General features: G+C 37.5%; 2 protein-coding genes across 4 annotated transcripts in view; one reads left to right on the top strand and one right to left on the bottom strand.

The window, feature by feature from the left end:
• LOC139981328 (SH2B adapter protein 1-like) overlaps positions 1–9,188 on the top strand; it is a 67,921-nt gene extending 58,733 nt beyond the window's left edge. For all 3 annotated transcript variants that reach the window (XM_071993663.1, XM_071993662.1, XM_071993661.1), the window contains exon 8: positions 429–9,188. In XM_071993663.1, coding sequence (XP_071849764.1) covers positions 429–830 — 402 coding nt within the window. In that variant the 3' untranslated portion in view covers positions 831–9,188. The remainder of the gene's footprint in view (positions 1–428) is intronic.
• Positions 9,189–9,858: 670 nt separating this feature from the next.
• The window catches only part of LOC139981329 (neuronal acetylcholine receptor subunit beta-4-like), a 36,500-nt gene continuing 29,811 nt past the window's right edge, over positions 9,859–16,547 (bottom strand). The window contains exons 5-7 of the mRNA XM_071993664.1: positions 15,607–16,478; positions 14,951–15,096; positions 9,859–13,317 (exon numbers count right to left, since the gene is read on the bottom strand). Of these exons, the coding sequence (XP_071849765.1) occupies positions 13,132–13,317; positions 14,951–15,096; positions 15,607–16,478 (1,204 nt within the window). The 3' untranslated portion in view covers positions 9,859–13,131. The remainder of the gene's footprint in view (positions 13,318–14,950; positions 15,097–15,606; positions 16,479–16,547) is intronic.

Genomic DNA, 16,547 nt, shown 5'->3' with positions numbered 1-16,547 from the left:
GTTGTCATACTTGGGCTGCACCAACAGCTGCTATTATATTTTTCTTAAATTGACACGGAACTCCTGCTGTTACTGTGCATTTTATGTTTGTATTATATGTGTGTATAATATTTGTGTATTGTATGTGTGTATTATTTGTACGTATTTTATGTCTATATTATACGTGTGTATTATATATGTGTATTTTGTGTATAATATGTGTGTATTGTATGTGTGTATTAAAATGTGTATTTTATGTCTGTATTATACGTGTGTATTATATGTTTGTATTTTGTGTATTGTATGTGTGTATTGTATGTATATATATTATGTTTACATACACTACATGTCTGTCTATGTATTTTACGTGCGTGACAACTGACTTCACGAACCTCAAAACTCGGTCAAAGTTCATCCCCCTCTCCTCTCCTCTCTCCCTCTGATTGCAGCATCTCCGTCTGACGCTGGAAGCGGACGGCAAGTGTAAAGTGACCCACCTCTGGTTCGACAGCATCTTCGACATGTTGGCGCACTTCCGGTCCCATCCCATCCCCCTGGACAGCAAGGACGGATGCCCCCAGCCAGATGTGACGCTGACAGAGTACGTACCAAACACACAGTTCTCGCCTCCCAGCACCCCTCAGACACCCCAGGGGTTCAACTTGGCACCCGTCGACAGGCCTCCCCCGACTGATCATGGAACTATGCCGCAGTCAGAATTTATGGAGTTTGGGGAAGTGTTTGAAGTGAACATGGCTCCCGCACCACAAGCTCCACCCGCACCCCTGCAGCGACCCGTGGTGACAGGGATGATGAGCCGTACGGCTTCCAACCAGTACTCGTTTCTATAGACTTTTTGAATGTCAAAGACTTTGCTATACCTTTGACGAAACTGAAGAAAAGTATTTGCCCTTTTGGGGGCAAAAACTGTGTGCAATGGCTACAGAGCTGCAGTTCAATCAGTTCTTTTTGGATCTACGGTTTTGCTCCTGTGTATGAACTTGATCAAGAGAAAAAAAGAGATCTTTTTCAAATGAATGTGATGCTGATGAACAAAACTCCTATTTTTGGGAAACTTTTATCCAAAAAAGGAAGAGAGGATAGAATTATTTCTGAAATTGGCATTCTGATTTGAAGCTGTACAATTTGGTGTAAAGGGGTGTGTATCAAATGCTTAGCTGTGAAGAGATGGGTTTCAGTCTCTTGGGGTTGTCATAAAGAATTCTTGGGTAAGTGCTTGATTGTTAATATTAGTCGGGTTTTGGGATTCATTAGCACATTTGCAAATAGCACCCTCGTGTGGTACATCCTTAGAGGAATTTGTATATAACTTTAACAAGGTCTACAAAGGCATTTCTTTGTCCCGCCCATGTGGATCTGTGACCCACAGTTTTGTGACTTTTTCCATCACTATGTAGGCATAACAGGGTATAGGGTTTGGGGATGGGGGTGGGAGGGGGGATTGGGTGAACACTGAGCTCAGCAGCATGCTCAAGTATACTCCACGGCAAAGTTGTATGTGTAAACAGACATAGCCAAATTTCTTGAATTACTCCGTAAACTGATGTACACAGTATAATGTGATTCCGGTAAAGGAAATTCCATGCCATAAGAGAAATTATACTTAAAACTTAAACATAAAACTGTGATAATTTAAGAGTTCACAAGAAAACAATCTTTGTGTCTTTCTGCCCCTAAAACTGACCAAGAAATGCAGGCAACCTTGGAGTAACATCTTACCTACAGAAAATGATAGATTTGTTTTCTTTTCATGAGGAGGTTAAAGGTCGTGTACATACAAACGTTGACACATAGATACTTTTGCACCTTTCAAACATTTCTTAAAAGAAGAAAATATTTTTTGTGAAATTGGCAAAAGCTACTAGAAGAAATATGCACCATTTGCAAGAATATATATCTATATATATAGCTATCTTTGTATACACACATATATATAACTATATATGTAAATATATGTATGTAAATACACACATGTATTGTAAGATATATAGAGATATTAAAGGTAAAAATTAAGAACGAGAAAACAAACGTAGGAAGGAGAATATTTTGTTTACTTTGAAAAAGTGCCTCACATGTACCATATTGCTCATTGAGAGTTGACAGTTTTGAGTGAGTAAATGTTTTAAATATATGTAAATTAGCACTCTTATGGAGTAGAACAAAAGTTTTGTTACATGGCATGCCTTTGAAAAAAAATGCACATTGTGTTTGATGTATCATATGTTTAAGAATCAAACCTGGTAAGGAGGAGAGGGGGGGGGGGCAGTTAAATAAAATTGACATTTCTGGTGGAGATTTGAAATCTCTTTGGAACCTCTCTTGCTTAGAAAGTTCTCCCTTCTTCTCTGAAGTTTGTTAAAAAAAAAATTAGGAGGTATTTGATCAAAATGTGCTAATTTTACAAGTAAAAAATACTTGCTGCAAATGTTGTGTGCTTCTCTTGGATGCAACCATTTTTTTTTTTCATGGAAGTTAAATTAGCATATCATAAGCAATTTGGTTTGGTCATGAAAACAGCAGTGCTTTAGAATGTGTTCTTTCATCGTGACTTAAATCAATATTGCAAGGGCTGTATCTTCTATAGAATAAGAGGAAAATGATTAATTGGAAAAATATCATTCATACGGAAAGTTTATCAAATTATAGTAAGTGTGGTTGCACTTTTGAGAAGACAAAAACAACATGTCTGAAGGTTTTAATACTCATGGAGTAACAAGCCCCAAGGTTTTAATATATATGAACTACAAACAGTACAAGAACATTTCACCAAATATCATTTAACTGTTTTAAGCAAATTTGGTAAAATGTGACCTTGTAATGTTTCAGTTCTGTACGTACCTGGCAATGCTCCCCCCTTTTTTATATTTTTGAATGTTCTGTAGCCATTAACTTGGATTTGTGTGTAGGCAATAGTACAGGTGACCAGGGTTATATTTCACAGCGATTGGAAAATTATCACCATGACAACAAGTCTCAAAAAGAGATTGAAGGAAAAAGGACAGGATCCTTTATAGAGATGAAATAGTGTTCCTTTGTAAAGAGGAGTGGTTGTACTCATCTTCAGCATACCATACTTAGTAACCTAACATATAATATATAAGAGAGATTGGTGCCTAACCTTTAACAGAAGAGTTCCAGTTTTAATATCAGAGGGATAGCAAACCTGATAAATGGAGCAAGGATAGTAATTTGACAGTCTTCAGAGTCATACATATGTATATATTGAGATATCTCTAAAAACAACTAACAGCATGGAGAGCTAAGTAGCCTAACACATCAATATATATGAGAGATTGTTGCCTAAGCTTTAACAGAAGAGAAATCTTCCAGTTTTGATATCAGAGGGATAGCAAACCTGATATTTGGAGCAAAGATAGTAATTTGACAGTCTTCAGAGTCATACATATGTATATATTGAGATATCTCTAAACAACAACTAACAGCATGGAGAGCTAAGAAGCCTAACACATAAATATATATATCAGAGATTGTTGCCTAAGCTTTAACATCCAACCCTGATTGATAGGACAAGGATAATACAGTGTGACAGTCTTCAAAGTGAAATATGTCTATACCAGACGAATTCTAAAAACATGGCCAATTGTCAAGATTTGCTGTTTACAAGATGAAAACCATACATGATAGGATGCAAGATAATGTGCAATGTGTGTAATGTACAAAAGCCATTTCTGCTGCACATCAAGGGACGAAAAAAACCTTTCATGATACCCCTTTTCTGAGAATCTGCTCCTATTTGGGTGTCACTCGTCTATGTGTTTGGTTAGGTCAAGATATTAATCTCTCTTCTTAAGCCTGCGGAAAATGACAAAGATCATGACACAGTTCCCTGATTTCTGTGTAAGACCTTTTTTTCAACTTTCTATAGGGATGTAATGGTTGTGTTGTTCTGTAAATGCAGTGCAGTGGAGCTACATACACGATTTGAGATAAAGACGCTCCGGGCATAACCAAGTGAGAGGTAATTCTATAATTACTCACTAGAAAATCAACAAACCAAGGTACAAGGCAATTTATCAGAGAGTTTGACTTCTTGGCAGCTAGATTATGTATAACTATTTACAACATGAAGAAAAAAAACGAGAAAAAAAAATGTTTGCTCTTTGATAATGGGTGGTCCTACAAAGCTATATAGAAAGCAATTTAAGAAATCTGTGGGAATTAAGAGGGATTTTCACTGGAGCAAGTATTGCTGTAGTTTGTTTCTGGAACGTCTAAGTCTTGTTCTGAAAAATCATGTCATGCTACTTTAGTGTATACTTTGTTCATTGTCGTGTGGTCGCATTTCATGAACGTTAGAAAGAACAATTTCTTTACCCAATTATAAATGGTTTATCTTTCGAAAGGCTTGTATGTGTTCTTAGAGAAAGATGAATTTTTTGAAATATCAGCCTTTGAAATCGAAACGTTTATGAAAAGTCCTTAGCAACATGGCTCCCGTAGAAACAGGCTGGAGCTGGAAAAGCCAAATAGCGAGAAAAGAAAAAAAAAGAAAAATATCACAATATTACCAGTTGTTGTATTCACACTTCTTTTACATTCTTTTTTTCTTTCTTGCACTTTTTTTGCACTTTTCCTCTGAGAATTTACAGCTGTCTATAATAAAAAACAAAATTATTATGCAAAGGTTATTCCAGTAAACCAGAGTATATCAAAACTGGAATGACCTTTGACCTAATAAGATTTTCTGCTGACTGTTTTTATATCAAACAAAAATGATCTTTTAATCCAAAGGTCACTTTATTTCATGTATGGAGTATGTGATAATTGGAATGACCTTTGACCTCTGAGTTGTTTTTCATGCAAATCTTGTTTCTTATATTGAGTTAGTTTTGTTTTTTTGATTTTGTAATAAGCAAGTTTTTTTTAAATTTCTTTTGATAAAACTTCATTTTTGTTACAATGAGCAGTTTTTGTACTCTGTACATTATTAATACTTGTTATTCTGAAATGATGAAGACTTAAAAATATATTCATCTATATATATATATATATATATATATATATATATATATATATATACCAGTGTAAATTTGATTTATACCAATCGAGGACATTTTGATATCAAATTTAAAGCATGTGTGATGAGCTTACAATGTCCTGTGATGTGGCAAATTAACAAATGTTTTTTTTTTTCCCGTTCCATTTCAATGAATATACCAGGTCACTTTTTACATGTTAGAAGAACTATATTATTTTGTCGTACTTAAGAAGGCCGAGACTTAAGCATCTATAATGCAGAGACTGTGGAGAGACTTGCCTAATGTTGACCTGAGAAAGAAAACATTAATCCTTTTAATCACATTACTCGGATTAGTGCATTGCGCAATAATCGATGATGACATTATTGACTTCACTCAACTACTTACTGTTATAAATTTTTTTCTTGAAGTTTAGATTTCCTTGGAAAATAATTAACCTGCAAGTGAAGGAATGTTATTTTATTTTGTCAAGGTGTGATCAAGCAAGGGCGGCGGAACCGGGGGGGCACAGGGGGCACGTGCCCCCCCACTTTTCCTCAGGTTAAAAATGTGCCCTTTTTCTACATACAAATTGAGGTGTCTCAAGTTAGCAAGAGGCCAGGGAACCAGAATGAACACTCGGGAAGGGCCGTTTCCGGCCATCTGAGGGGTTTGTAAAACCTCAAATTTTCTTGTACGCTCCGCGCCAACCGATGGTGGCGCTCCGCTCAGTCGTGCATACAACTTTGCAAATCCTGGCTATACGCCCTGACTTTTAATGGATTTCTGTCGGTCAAACTCAAAGCTATTTCGAATGGACAAAATTCGAAATAAACTCGGAAGATTCCTACATTAGCAACTAGCAAGATTTCGCCTCATTTTGTCTCAAAAGAAAACTTGTTCCTTGTTTCCCGATTTGCACATTGGATATTGAAGTGCTCGTATGAACATTTTTCTTGAAGGGGGGGGGGGCGTTGATGGAGTGATGTGTATATGCAAATAAGATAATACAATAAGAGTTATAAAGGGTACTAAATATAAACTGCATCAGTCCAATCGAATTTCGGCAAAGTGCCCTTTGATGTCGGTGCCCCCCCAGATTAAAAGTGCTTCCGCCGCCCTTGTGATCAAGTGACTTCATGGAACTTAATCACAAGTTATTTTGATTGGAGAGGGGGGGGGGGTCTTATTTGCATAAGTGTGAAACAAAAACAGTTTAACACATGTTGTTCCATTTAATGCCATCAGAATTTAGTGTGAAATGTACTTATCCCCCACCCCCCCCCTCCAAAAAAAAAATAATAAGTTTCAAAACTTTGCATCTCGTTATAAACATGAATCACCAAAGAAGGTTATCACAGTTATTTCAATGATTGTCATGTTTGCCTTGGATTTGTCATTCGAAAATTTGTATCATGATTTCTGTTTATTTCTTTATATTTAAGTTTAAATATAAATATAGTAAGTTTTTTCTTCTTAAATAGTGAAACTTTACAGCAGCTTTCTTCAAGAACTTTTAAGTAATCCATTGTTCAGGGTTAAAAATGAGAAATATAAAGTTGGCTGGTCTGGAGTTACACAATCCATTTGTACCACTTAACCTAACCTTGCAAGTAGTTCCCAGCATAGTCACTGCTGTATTTCTGTGTGGCACCTGTGCATGGTACAGTCCTGCTCATTTCTAACTATTTTAAACAAAGACCTGGTTTTTTTTTTAACCATCTCTCTGTATTAACATATGCAATCTATCGGGCTATAGGCAACGACCGTATCCGATGATTTGAACCCGATGAGAATGGGCAGCTCTCCACTCAAGAGTTGAACAGGTTGAAATGGTCTGGTCCGGTTTGATCAATGTCTATAGTGCACACGTGGTATTTGTAACCGTTGCAAACCACTAGGAAATGTCCGCAACCGAGACAGCCCAGTTTATGATTACCAGTTTCAACGAGTTGCGACCGGATAAAACGTGTCTTTGGTTGGGTCCGTCTGTACTTTTGAAGTGTATAAACCCAAGTACACATTTACACTGTTTCTTACATATCTTTTCACGATCTTTGCACTCTTCAATACCTAACCTTGCGCCATGCTTTATTTTGCAGCTTCATGCACTGTCCTATTTTAAGATACATATAATTATAATTTTTCTTTTCTAAGATGTTCCAGAATCACTTTGGAACTTGATTCCACTCCTCACTTTAACCTCTCTCTTGACGACTGTCACATTATTAGTGTTATATATTTACTGACTTTAATATGATGCTGTGTCATATTTTTTTGATGGGTTTTTATGCACAAGGTTGAGAAATGTAGGGTATAAATAGATTTTGCAAAATATGGCAATAAATCGAAAAATTACCATTTCACTATGGCATTAATTATTAGCGGTAGGCTTATAGCAGAGGGTTTTGCACAACTTAGGAAAATGTAGTGACACTCAATGTTATATTTGTATATATATCACCCAAAAAATGAGAGCGTCATGAAAAATGAGAGATTTTCCTGATACAAGATATGAATCCGGTCGAAACGATTTATTCAAAACCGTCCATTTTGTGACCAGAAATGGCTTATTCGGTTGCAGTTCCAATGAGACCAGTCACCGTAGCTTAGTCGTTTGCTTCTAAGTACCCCAACTTTATTCCAACGTGATAATTGGCCCGAAAGACGGTCTGCGTTGCTACGCTTTTAAAGAAGCCATTTATGAAAGAGGAGGAAAGCTCTACAACTTCCAGGAGTAACACCTGGGTCATGCCTGGGTCAAAATCCAGATATATTTTAGTTGGTTTTGGCTTTTAATTGCACCAAACTGGTGGACATTTTCTGATGGAGATAGCGTGGATTTCTCTTAAAAACTTAAACGAGGCCAGCACCCAAGCCAGGAATTGGAACCTTGCATGACCTTGCAGATGCATATGTTCAATCCTTCTATTATGCCAATGATGGCACTGGTTAGATAAAGTGACAAAGATCGTCGGTTCAGTTTTAAAGTTTACGAGTATGTGGAGTAATTTTTCTTTAAAAATGCTGAAATTTGAGATGAAATGATGAATCAAGTTCCTCAAAGGGGAAAAAGCAGTTTGGTCGTTTGGTCTCACATAAAAGTTTGGTATTCAGTGGATCTTCAAATTGAATTTGCAAATTTTTTCTTTGGCTGGTAAGTTGTGCAATGAGTGGTTCAAATTGGTTTGAAAGGTATATACAATGCTGGCATTGCCTAGTAACAGGTACATTACCACATTATGTGCAGTGTTTATTATTGCAGCATACATTGTTGCATGCATAGCCTTCTGCAAGCTGGATAACAAAAGAAAATTAAAAATTAAAGAAGGAAAAAAAAGGGGGGGGGTAGTGTTGGGATTGGTTTGTACAGCATTTGTAGTCATTTGTAATTTACAAGAATAAAGTAAAAAGATATATATCAAACAAAAGAATTGAGGGAGAATTTTAAATATTAATTTGAAATGCATAGTATCAAAAGATATCAAAAGAGATATATTTTTCTTGATTAGTCTATATCGTGTAAAAGTATTGTTGTGACAGTGAAAATCTCTGAGAAAAGTATTGAAGGATTAACGATGCAAAATTTATCGCTTGCCATAAAGTAATCCTGTCGTAGACAGTCAGTAGATATATTTGGTGTTATCGGATTACAATATGCAGGAGCTCTGGTCTGGAACTTATTCTTGCAAACAGTTGTTCCTTTTTGTTGTTGTTGTTTTTTCAAATGCCTTCCACCCCCCCTCCCCAGCCATCTGTTCACAACCCAAAATATGTGTAGTTGGTTGATGGAAAGTTTGGAGGGGGAGGGGAGGAAGGGGGAGGGGTGGGCGGGGGAAGGAGAAAGGATTCACCATGCACCTCTCTTATATTATTTTATATATTGCCGGGTTTTTGTTGCAGCAGAAATGAATATGATCAGAGTTTTGGCTGTCTTGTGTATACAATCGATTTGGTATATACATTAAGTGGACATGAATACACATGTCCACCTTAGATTGAACTTGTAATGATTAATGTTGTTTTTCTTGTTATTTTCTCCTTTTTTTTTAACTTTGTATGTGCAGGTATTAGGTTTACAATATATATGTCATCGAAATATTTTACCGTCTTAGAAGAAAATGATTACTAATATTTTTGCATCAAATTTGTATAAAAAGAAACACATTGTTATGCACGAAATAAAAATCACAAGGAAAAAAAGAAGAAGCCGCTACTATTCTTGTTTTAGTTGTTTGTCAATCTTGTGTTGTTTGTCACACATCTGTTGGTTTGTTACAGTGTGTTGCCATAGCCGTAGTCGTCGTATTTGCCAGCCTCGTCTTCATGATTATGATTATCGTTATTTTGGGCGTGTCCTCACATTTGCTGGTTTGCTACAATGTATAACCATAGCCGTCTTCGCTCTCTGCTTCTTAACATAGACGTCGACATGTTAAGAAGTCAAAGAAGTCGCCGATTTCTTCCAGGTCACGAAAGGTGCTAATTTCGTCCGAGACGCTTGTTTTGAGGCCATTGACCAGTCGGCTGAATAACTGAAGCGGTCTGTGGTGTAGCTACGTGTGATGTGGGAGGGGGTGCATGTTGCCTCCAAATATATGTCTAGCCCCGAATTTTGTTTTTAGGAAATAGGTTCTGCCCCCGCCCCTCGGAAAAGTTTTGTCCCTCCCCCCCCCCAAAAAAAGAAAAGAATAAAAGAAGTCAACTACGCTCTCGATTCCTTCCTTGGCCACGATACGAGGGGAATTTGTGGGGAGGGTGGGGGGGGGGGAGGGCGTTCAAGGAAGACAGGTCCATTCCTAGATTATCACCGATAGAGCGTCGTTACCGATACCAGTATCAGGCAGGTCGGGCCGGGTGAGTGTAAGTTTAACAGATGGAGTAAATATTTTCTCTGCTCAAATGATGTACTCAAGTCTTTTTATTTATTTCTGCAAAGTGATTTTATGAAAAAGATTCAACTGAAGGAAAATGTAGGTAGCATTGCAATTTGACTGCGCAAAGAAAATCCTGTTCTCACATTGTTTTATTGTGACATAATATTAACAAAAAATTAACTCTCTGAAATTAATTAAAAATATTGTTCAATTCAACCTAACAATGAATATAAACAGCGTTCCAAAACTTAAAGGGAGTGAAGACTCGCGCAAAAAGAAACGTCTTATGCAGGTAATCTGACCTAGTTTCGAATGAAGTCTAACAGAAGTGTTAGACACCACCATCGATCCCAGAAAATACACACACAGCTTGCTACCGTCGGTAATTAGACACTAGTGTACAGTCAGTACATACAGCTGCGGTCAATACCCACAGCACAGTGTATAAACGATACAGCGATGGACATCTCAGGTCCAGCTAAAGATAACAAGGTATCACGTTTCATTACAGTCTGCATTTTGTAGCGACACGAACAAAACGTAACTTGCAAGCAACGGAAAATTAACTTTTTAAGGATGGCGGCACGCTGTTTGGGGCGAGTCTTCAATGCCTTTTAACTCTCCAAATAACCCACCTGTCTCTGATGTGAGTATGTGTAGTCACTGTCACTGTGTCACTGTTACTGTGTCACTTGTAACAAAAAGAAGAAGTAAGAGTTATATATATTTTAACAATTTAGTGAAATTCGTTACTGCAAATAACTATAGAATAAAGTGCTGAAGGAATAGTAATAAGAAAATGAAATATGGTTTTGCCAGCAAAACCCGTCCATAAATTACATATATCACACCTGAAACGAGACCCTACTGGTAGCGAACTTTGTCTGGATTCTATGTTTTGAGACCGGGCAAGCCCCTTGTTAAAATTTTGCGCCGTATAGGCGGTCCATGCATGGTACATTTACAGGCTCAATCGTAGCGGAACTGGTTAATAAATAGTAATCCATTGCATGATGATGCAGTAAGTGAACTATAAAGAGTTATGTTTGATTCACATGTGGTCTACGTGAAACTGTACTGCTTGCACAAACCTAGCTACTCGTATGGTTAGTTTGTACGCGGTGTCGCAAATCAGGAGTCATCATTTGTAAAAAGAGAACTGTACATTAACACTTATAATGGGACTACTTATAGATGGTGCCCACTTTGATTATTTTTAGGCCTATAAATCCCAAGAAGAGAGTTGCTGTACACCCTTGTGTAAGACTTATCGGGTCTTGAAAAGGCAATGCATAATTATGTATAAACATAACACAAACCGATGCATAAATAATCATAATAATAATAATATCAACAACAATAATATTAATAATAATAATATTATTATTAATAATAATAATAATATTGAGGATTCATAAAGCGCAGACATATCCACCGAAAACGGTGCACATGGTGCATCACAATATTACCCTGGTCCACACTGCAGCAGCTAAACAGCGTCCAGCTGACAATTTTAATCTCACAGGTCCCCATTTATACACCTGGGTGAAGAGAGGTATTGGAGATAAAGCGCCTTGCCCAAGGCCAAACGCAATGATCTGGCCAAGACTCGAACCTGCAATCTTTAGATCACAAGTACACTGCCATAACAGACACTAATTCTAATGTAAGTCATCATTTGGAAGGAAAACAATAACTTGCGCATAAATTATGATTCTTAAAAACCCCGAACGACATGACAAGATATATAGTATAAGCTACACCATCGAATGATCATCAGCCTCGCTAGGAAAATGTACACAGGAAATTTTGTTCTTTGTGAAGACTATTATATATGCGTATAAAGGAAGTTGGTTATTTCATTCACATAAATGGACTTTCTATAGGATACATGATCCTTGCAATTATTCCATGACTGTGAGAATACAATGAATTTATCATTGCACATGTTTTCTTTGTCGGGTAATATAGTTAAAATGATTGAGTTTTTCTAGATTACTATTCAGGAAGTTATTAATATATATTTTCTTTTTATAACCTTGAGGACGTTATCCATCTTAAAATGGTCTACTTTGCTCTCGCTTTCGACCAATGTGTTCTCGTTAATTTGATTTCCTCCCTCGGACTATTGATTTACATCATTAATAACGGGTCAAAAGGCATACTTTTTAAATACAATATATTACAAGAAAATAACCATCTTTCTCATCTTAAGTTTCATATTAAAAAATTTAATCTTAAAACAAAAACAACATTAATTCTGCTTGACCAAAGATAAATGATCAATTGCTTCTGGTTGAAATTTAAAAAAAAAGCCCCATATTAACCCTTTGAAACTTGGTAACTTATAAATGATATTACAATCTTTGATGTACATGGAGTCTTGGTGATTATCATGTTTAAGACGGGGAAACTGTCCACACGCACACAGTATGTATATCTAAACCGGAAAATGGCAATGGGTTTAAATAAGTACGAATATCACACACGAAACGTTTATTAGGGGAAGCTCTTTTGAGAGTCTAACTGAGCAGAAGGGTGGACGGGGGTTGGGGGGGGGGTAGGGGGTTAGTGGTAGATGCCCTTCCCACTCAAACACGTGAGGAGTTTAATTCGGCGGACATACATCTACGATTTATCCCAACGTACAAGATAGACGACCGACGCAGAGACATCTAGTTACGTAGTCTCTTCCTCACATTTATACAATCTAAAAGATGTTTTTGAAAAAAAGTTGCCATATTGTTTTTCTGCAGGAACTAGTAATATGTGCATGTCTATGAGTCATTTTAATTCACTACTTATTTAAAATACGTTGATGAAATATTTCTAAAGACAATGGAATTTTTTTTAAATATTATTATACATTAATGTCGTTTATTATATAAGGTTTAATTAATATAAGTATAAAAGATGATCCTAAATTATGAACTGCTTTTAAGTACTACAAATATAAATAAATAAATATTCATAAAAGAATAAAACCCTATTTATCCGATCGAATAACGTTGTTAGAACTCCTCTGGAAGGGTCGGCGTTGCTTATTCATATTCCTGTCTTATTATTGTATTGAAGCCAAAAAATTAATATTTATAAAAAAAAAAGAGAAAAAAAAGAGAAGAATATAATTCCTTCAAAAAAAGTTGTAAAGAAGTTTGGGTTGTCTGACTAAGGATAGATGTTTATTGATCGAATTCCTTTCCTCTCAAATGCACTTAACAAGAAATGAATATTCATGTCAATAATCCAATCAGCAACGTTTATTATAATTAGCCTTACACGACCGATATTCCTTTGTCGTAATCTTCCTCTTTGAAGCCATGGAAAAGTTCATCGAAGAAGTCTGGAGCCAATGGAGCTTGAAATATGATCCAGACCAGCCCCCCTACCACTGCTAGCAGGTAAACGATCAGGAAGACACGATCAATCACCATGGCCAAAAATTTATAATCATCTCTGTCCTGTGAAAGTAAACAAGATCAAGGTAAAACGATATGATCATTAGTATAGGATACGTATATAGCCTATACCTAGAGCGAGACATGACGATTGTTCTCATGACCACGTGTTGACACAGCCTGTGGCTAAGATCATGTGTAGGCCTAGTATCTATTCCCGTTCCCGATTAACGGACTCGTGATAGGCTACATATTTGAGGTAATCCTCGTCATGATTATACAGTTATAGTCAAGATAAGGGTACTGGGGTAGTTACTGGGCATTACAATTCCAGCAAAAAAGCTTGCAGCACTGCGAGGCGGACGGGTGGCTCCCTGGTATTGTAACGCGGAAGTTGAGTTTACCTTTATTCAATTTTTGTATCGCATTTCCCCCTCGTATAACAATGAATCAACGACTGCATGGGGGATTGATTTTAAGTTTTAGACTGAATGAAAACCTTAGACCCACAAATTGCATTGACAATGAAGGAAAGTCACGATTTTCGCGAAAACTTTTCATATACAAACACATGTAATATACTCCACTCTACACGGTGTTTTCACTGCAGCCGTATGACGTAATGCAAAGTTAACAGAAAGTGACGTTTAGTGCGACCGACAGAATATTCATCTTAATCGTCTATATATTCAATGTGTATATATTTGCAGTAGTTAATGTCATCGGATTAGCTCTGCCTAATCCCAAGTAGGTAAAATTCTTGGGAATTTACAAAACAACTTACGTACGTACTTACTACATTACGTAACTACAATTAATAGCCTACTGCAGTGTGCGAGTGGATCAGTTACGTACGCAGTTTGGTTCTCCCACAGTCTAATGTATAGACTATTGACAATTAGTAATTATCAAGTTTGTAAGATACAGTGGCGTAGGAAGGCACTTTTGAGTGGGGGGGGGGGCTGAAGACTGATGGCCGGCCTGGGGGAGGGGTTTAAGGGGAGGGGGTGTCCCCCTCCCCTTTGGAATTTTTTTGCATTTCCAGGTGGCCTCAGATGCAATTTGGTGCAATATAGCACACTTCAACACCCACTCCATTTTGTAAAGAATTTTGCATTTTCACCTGGCCTTAGATGCAATTTGGTGCTTCAAATGAGATTTTTTCTCATTTGGAAATGAAAAAGGGGTTTTCTGACTTGCGGAGCGGGGGGGCGGAACGATACTTCCGCCCCCCATATTTTTCACTGGGGGGCTGGCGCCCCCCCAGCCCCCCGGTTCCTACGCCCTTGGTAAGATATATATTAAAGTGACTATATAGTGACACCAAATTAAAAAATGCCACATATGCTCTAGAATGGTAACACTGCTGCAAGAATCATAACACATTTTGAGCAAGCCTGCAGCGAGTTTTGTGAACTTTTTTATTTTAATTTATATTAGCAATAGTATTTAGAGAAACATGTGCCCCAAATAAAGTGACTTTAGTTGAGCGAGGCATTCATACAGTGATTGTTGTTACCCTTATGCAACTTTTTATTTTGCTACAATTGTTCATTCCCTTTTTTGAAGTTTTCCAAGCTTTTTTGGTCGGACGGGAGTTGCGGTGAGTATAGATGAAGATATGAGTATTTTTATACTTTGGAAATCTCACTTTGTATATAGTTTAACGAAAAACTGTACAAAAGGCCAAACTTACCCTGGCCGCGTCTTCATCATTTTTCATATGCCACGTCAAGAAGAGCAGTTCTTCGATAGTTTTATGAACCAACATTCCTTCTGACATCTCTTTGTCCTTATCGGCCAGCGGTAAAAATAATCGCGGATCTGGTTCATTTGAACCTCCTGTTTACAGTAGAAATGTTGTTGTAAAACGAGTTCAAAATTTAGACGTGAAAAATGATGCATTCTCTGGTAAAGTAAGGTTTTAATTAGGTCTAAACCCGAAAGATTGGGCTAATAACTATACTTTTAAGTTTTTGTGCGGGTTTCAAAAGGGGCGTGGGGGGGGGGGTGTACATGTGCCCACACCCCTTTGTCTTTCAAGTCTATTGCGGGCTATACGGTAGCATGATTAATATATGATTTTCTGTAGCGTTAGGCTAACATCCGGGATAGTGAACTGGTAAATCGCTCTTTCTTTGAACTGCTATTTATTCACATTTATGGAGAGAAGCTACATCTGTGCCATATTATATACTCCCACGGTCAGGTTAAACTGTGGTGTCTTTCGGGAGAAAGATAGTAACCTAACATACTGATATTGAGCAGGGAAGTAATGCAACCAATAACACTAGGTCTATACTGTGGTGACAGTTTATAGGTTCTGTTCTTCGTTAAGCTAATCATACTTACCAGCTGTACCATCCAAATCGTCTTTATGTCTCTCCGTTTCACCTCGCATGCGTACTGTATAATTATTGCCCTTGTTATCCATTACTAGTTTTTGAAGACTTAAGCGTTTGCCCTCCAGTGCGTCTCTCGTGAAAGTAATCCCTACATTTCGAAAGCGCTTCGTATACTTCTCTGGACGACTCATTCCAAGAATACGTGGTAAAATGTCCAAGAAAACTCTCCTCGTAAACCGAGACATTTTGTGAATTTCTGGTGAACGAAATCTGATGTTCAGAACAAACACTGTTAAGACGATGGAAGACGCCACGACCACCATCGTGAATAGCAAATATTTCACTATCAATGGGAAACTATTAGCGTTTGCAGGTATTTGTGCCGTAATCAGCAGTAAAAACACAGCCAACGAGAGTAGAACGTTAGTACAGAGCGACATTTTTTCACTGATATCGGGCGGTAAGTAGAATACCAAGATTGTGTTAAATGATATCAACCCACACGGTAGTAGCAGATACGCGAAATAGAAAAGTGGTTTTCTTCTCAGGTTAATTGTAAACGTTAAATCTATGTATTCCTCTTCGCAACACGAGTAGTACCTCGTGTTCCGTAGACATGGGGTTGATCGGATGTACCACTCCCCGTTAGGCCAGTAGTGTTTGCGTAATGCTTCCCTATTTGCTGGCATCAGGTTGAGAATATCGCCGGCGTGAGTCCAGGAACCAAATTTCAGTACACACTGCTGTTCATCAAATGGATACCATTGAACGTTTATCTGACAGGCACTTTTGTAAACAGCTGGAGGCCACCAAACGACTGTCCCGTTGTAGTCAATACTGGCCCATGTCTGGGCTTGGACATCATAGGGCCCATCAGCACTACAGAATAAAGACAATAAAACAAACATGTCCGGTTGAAATGGGTGGCATGATATCGATGACGAACGT

The sequence above is a fragment of the Apostichopus japonicus genome, chromosome 15, assembly GCF_037975245.1.
Source record: "Apostichopus japonicus isolate 1M-3 chromosome 15, ASM3797524v1, whole genome shotgun sequence".
In the NCBI taxonomy this organism is placed as follows: Eukaryota; Metazoa; Echinodermata; class Holothuroidea; order Aspidochirotida; family Stichopodidae; genus Apostichopus; species Apostichopus japonicus.
This window is presented reverse-complemented; position numbering and strand designations above follow the sequence as displayed.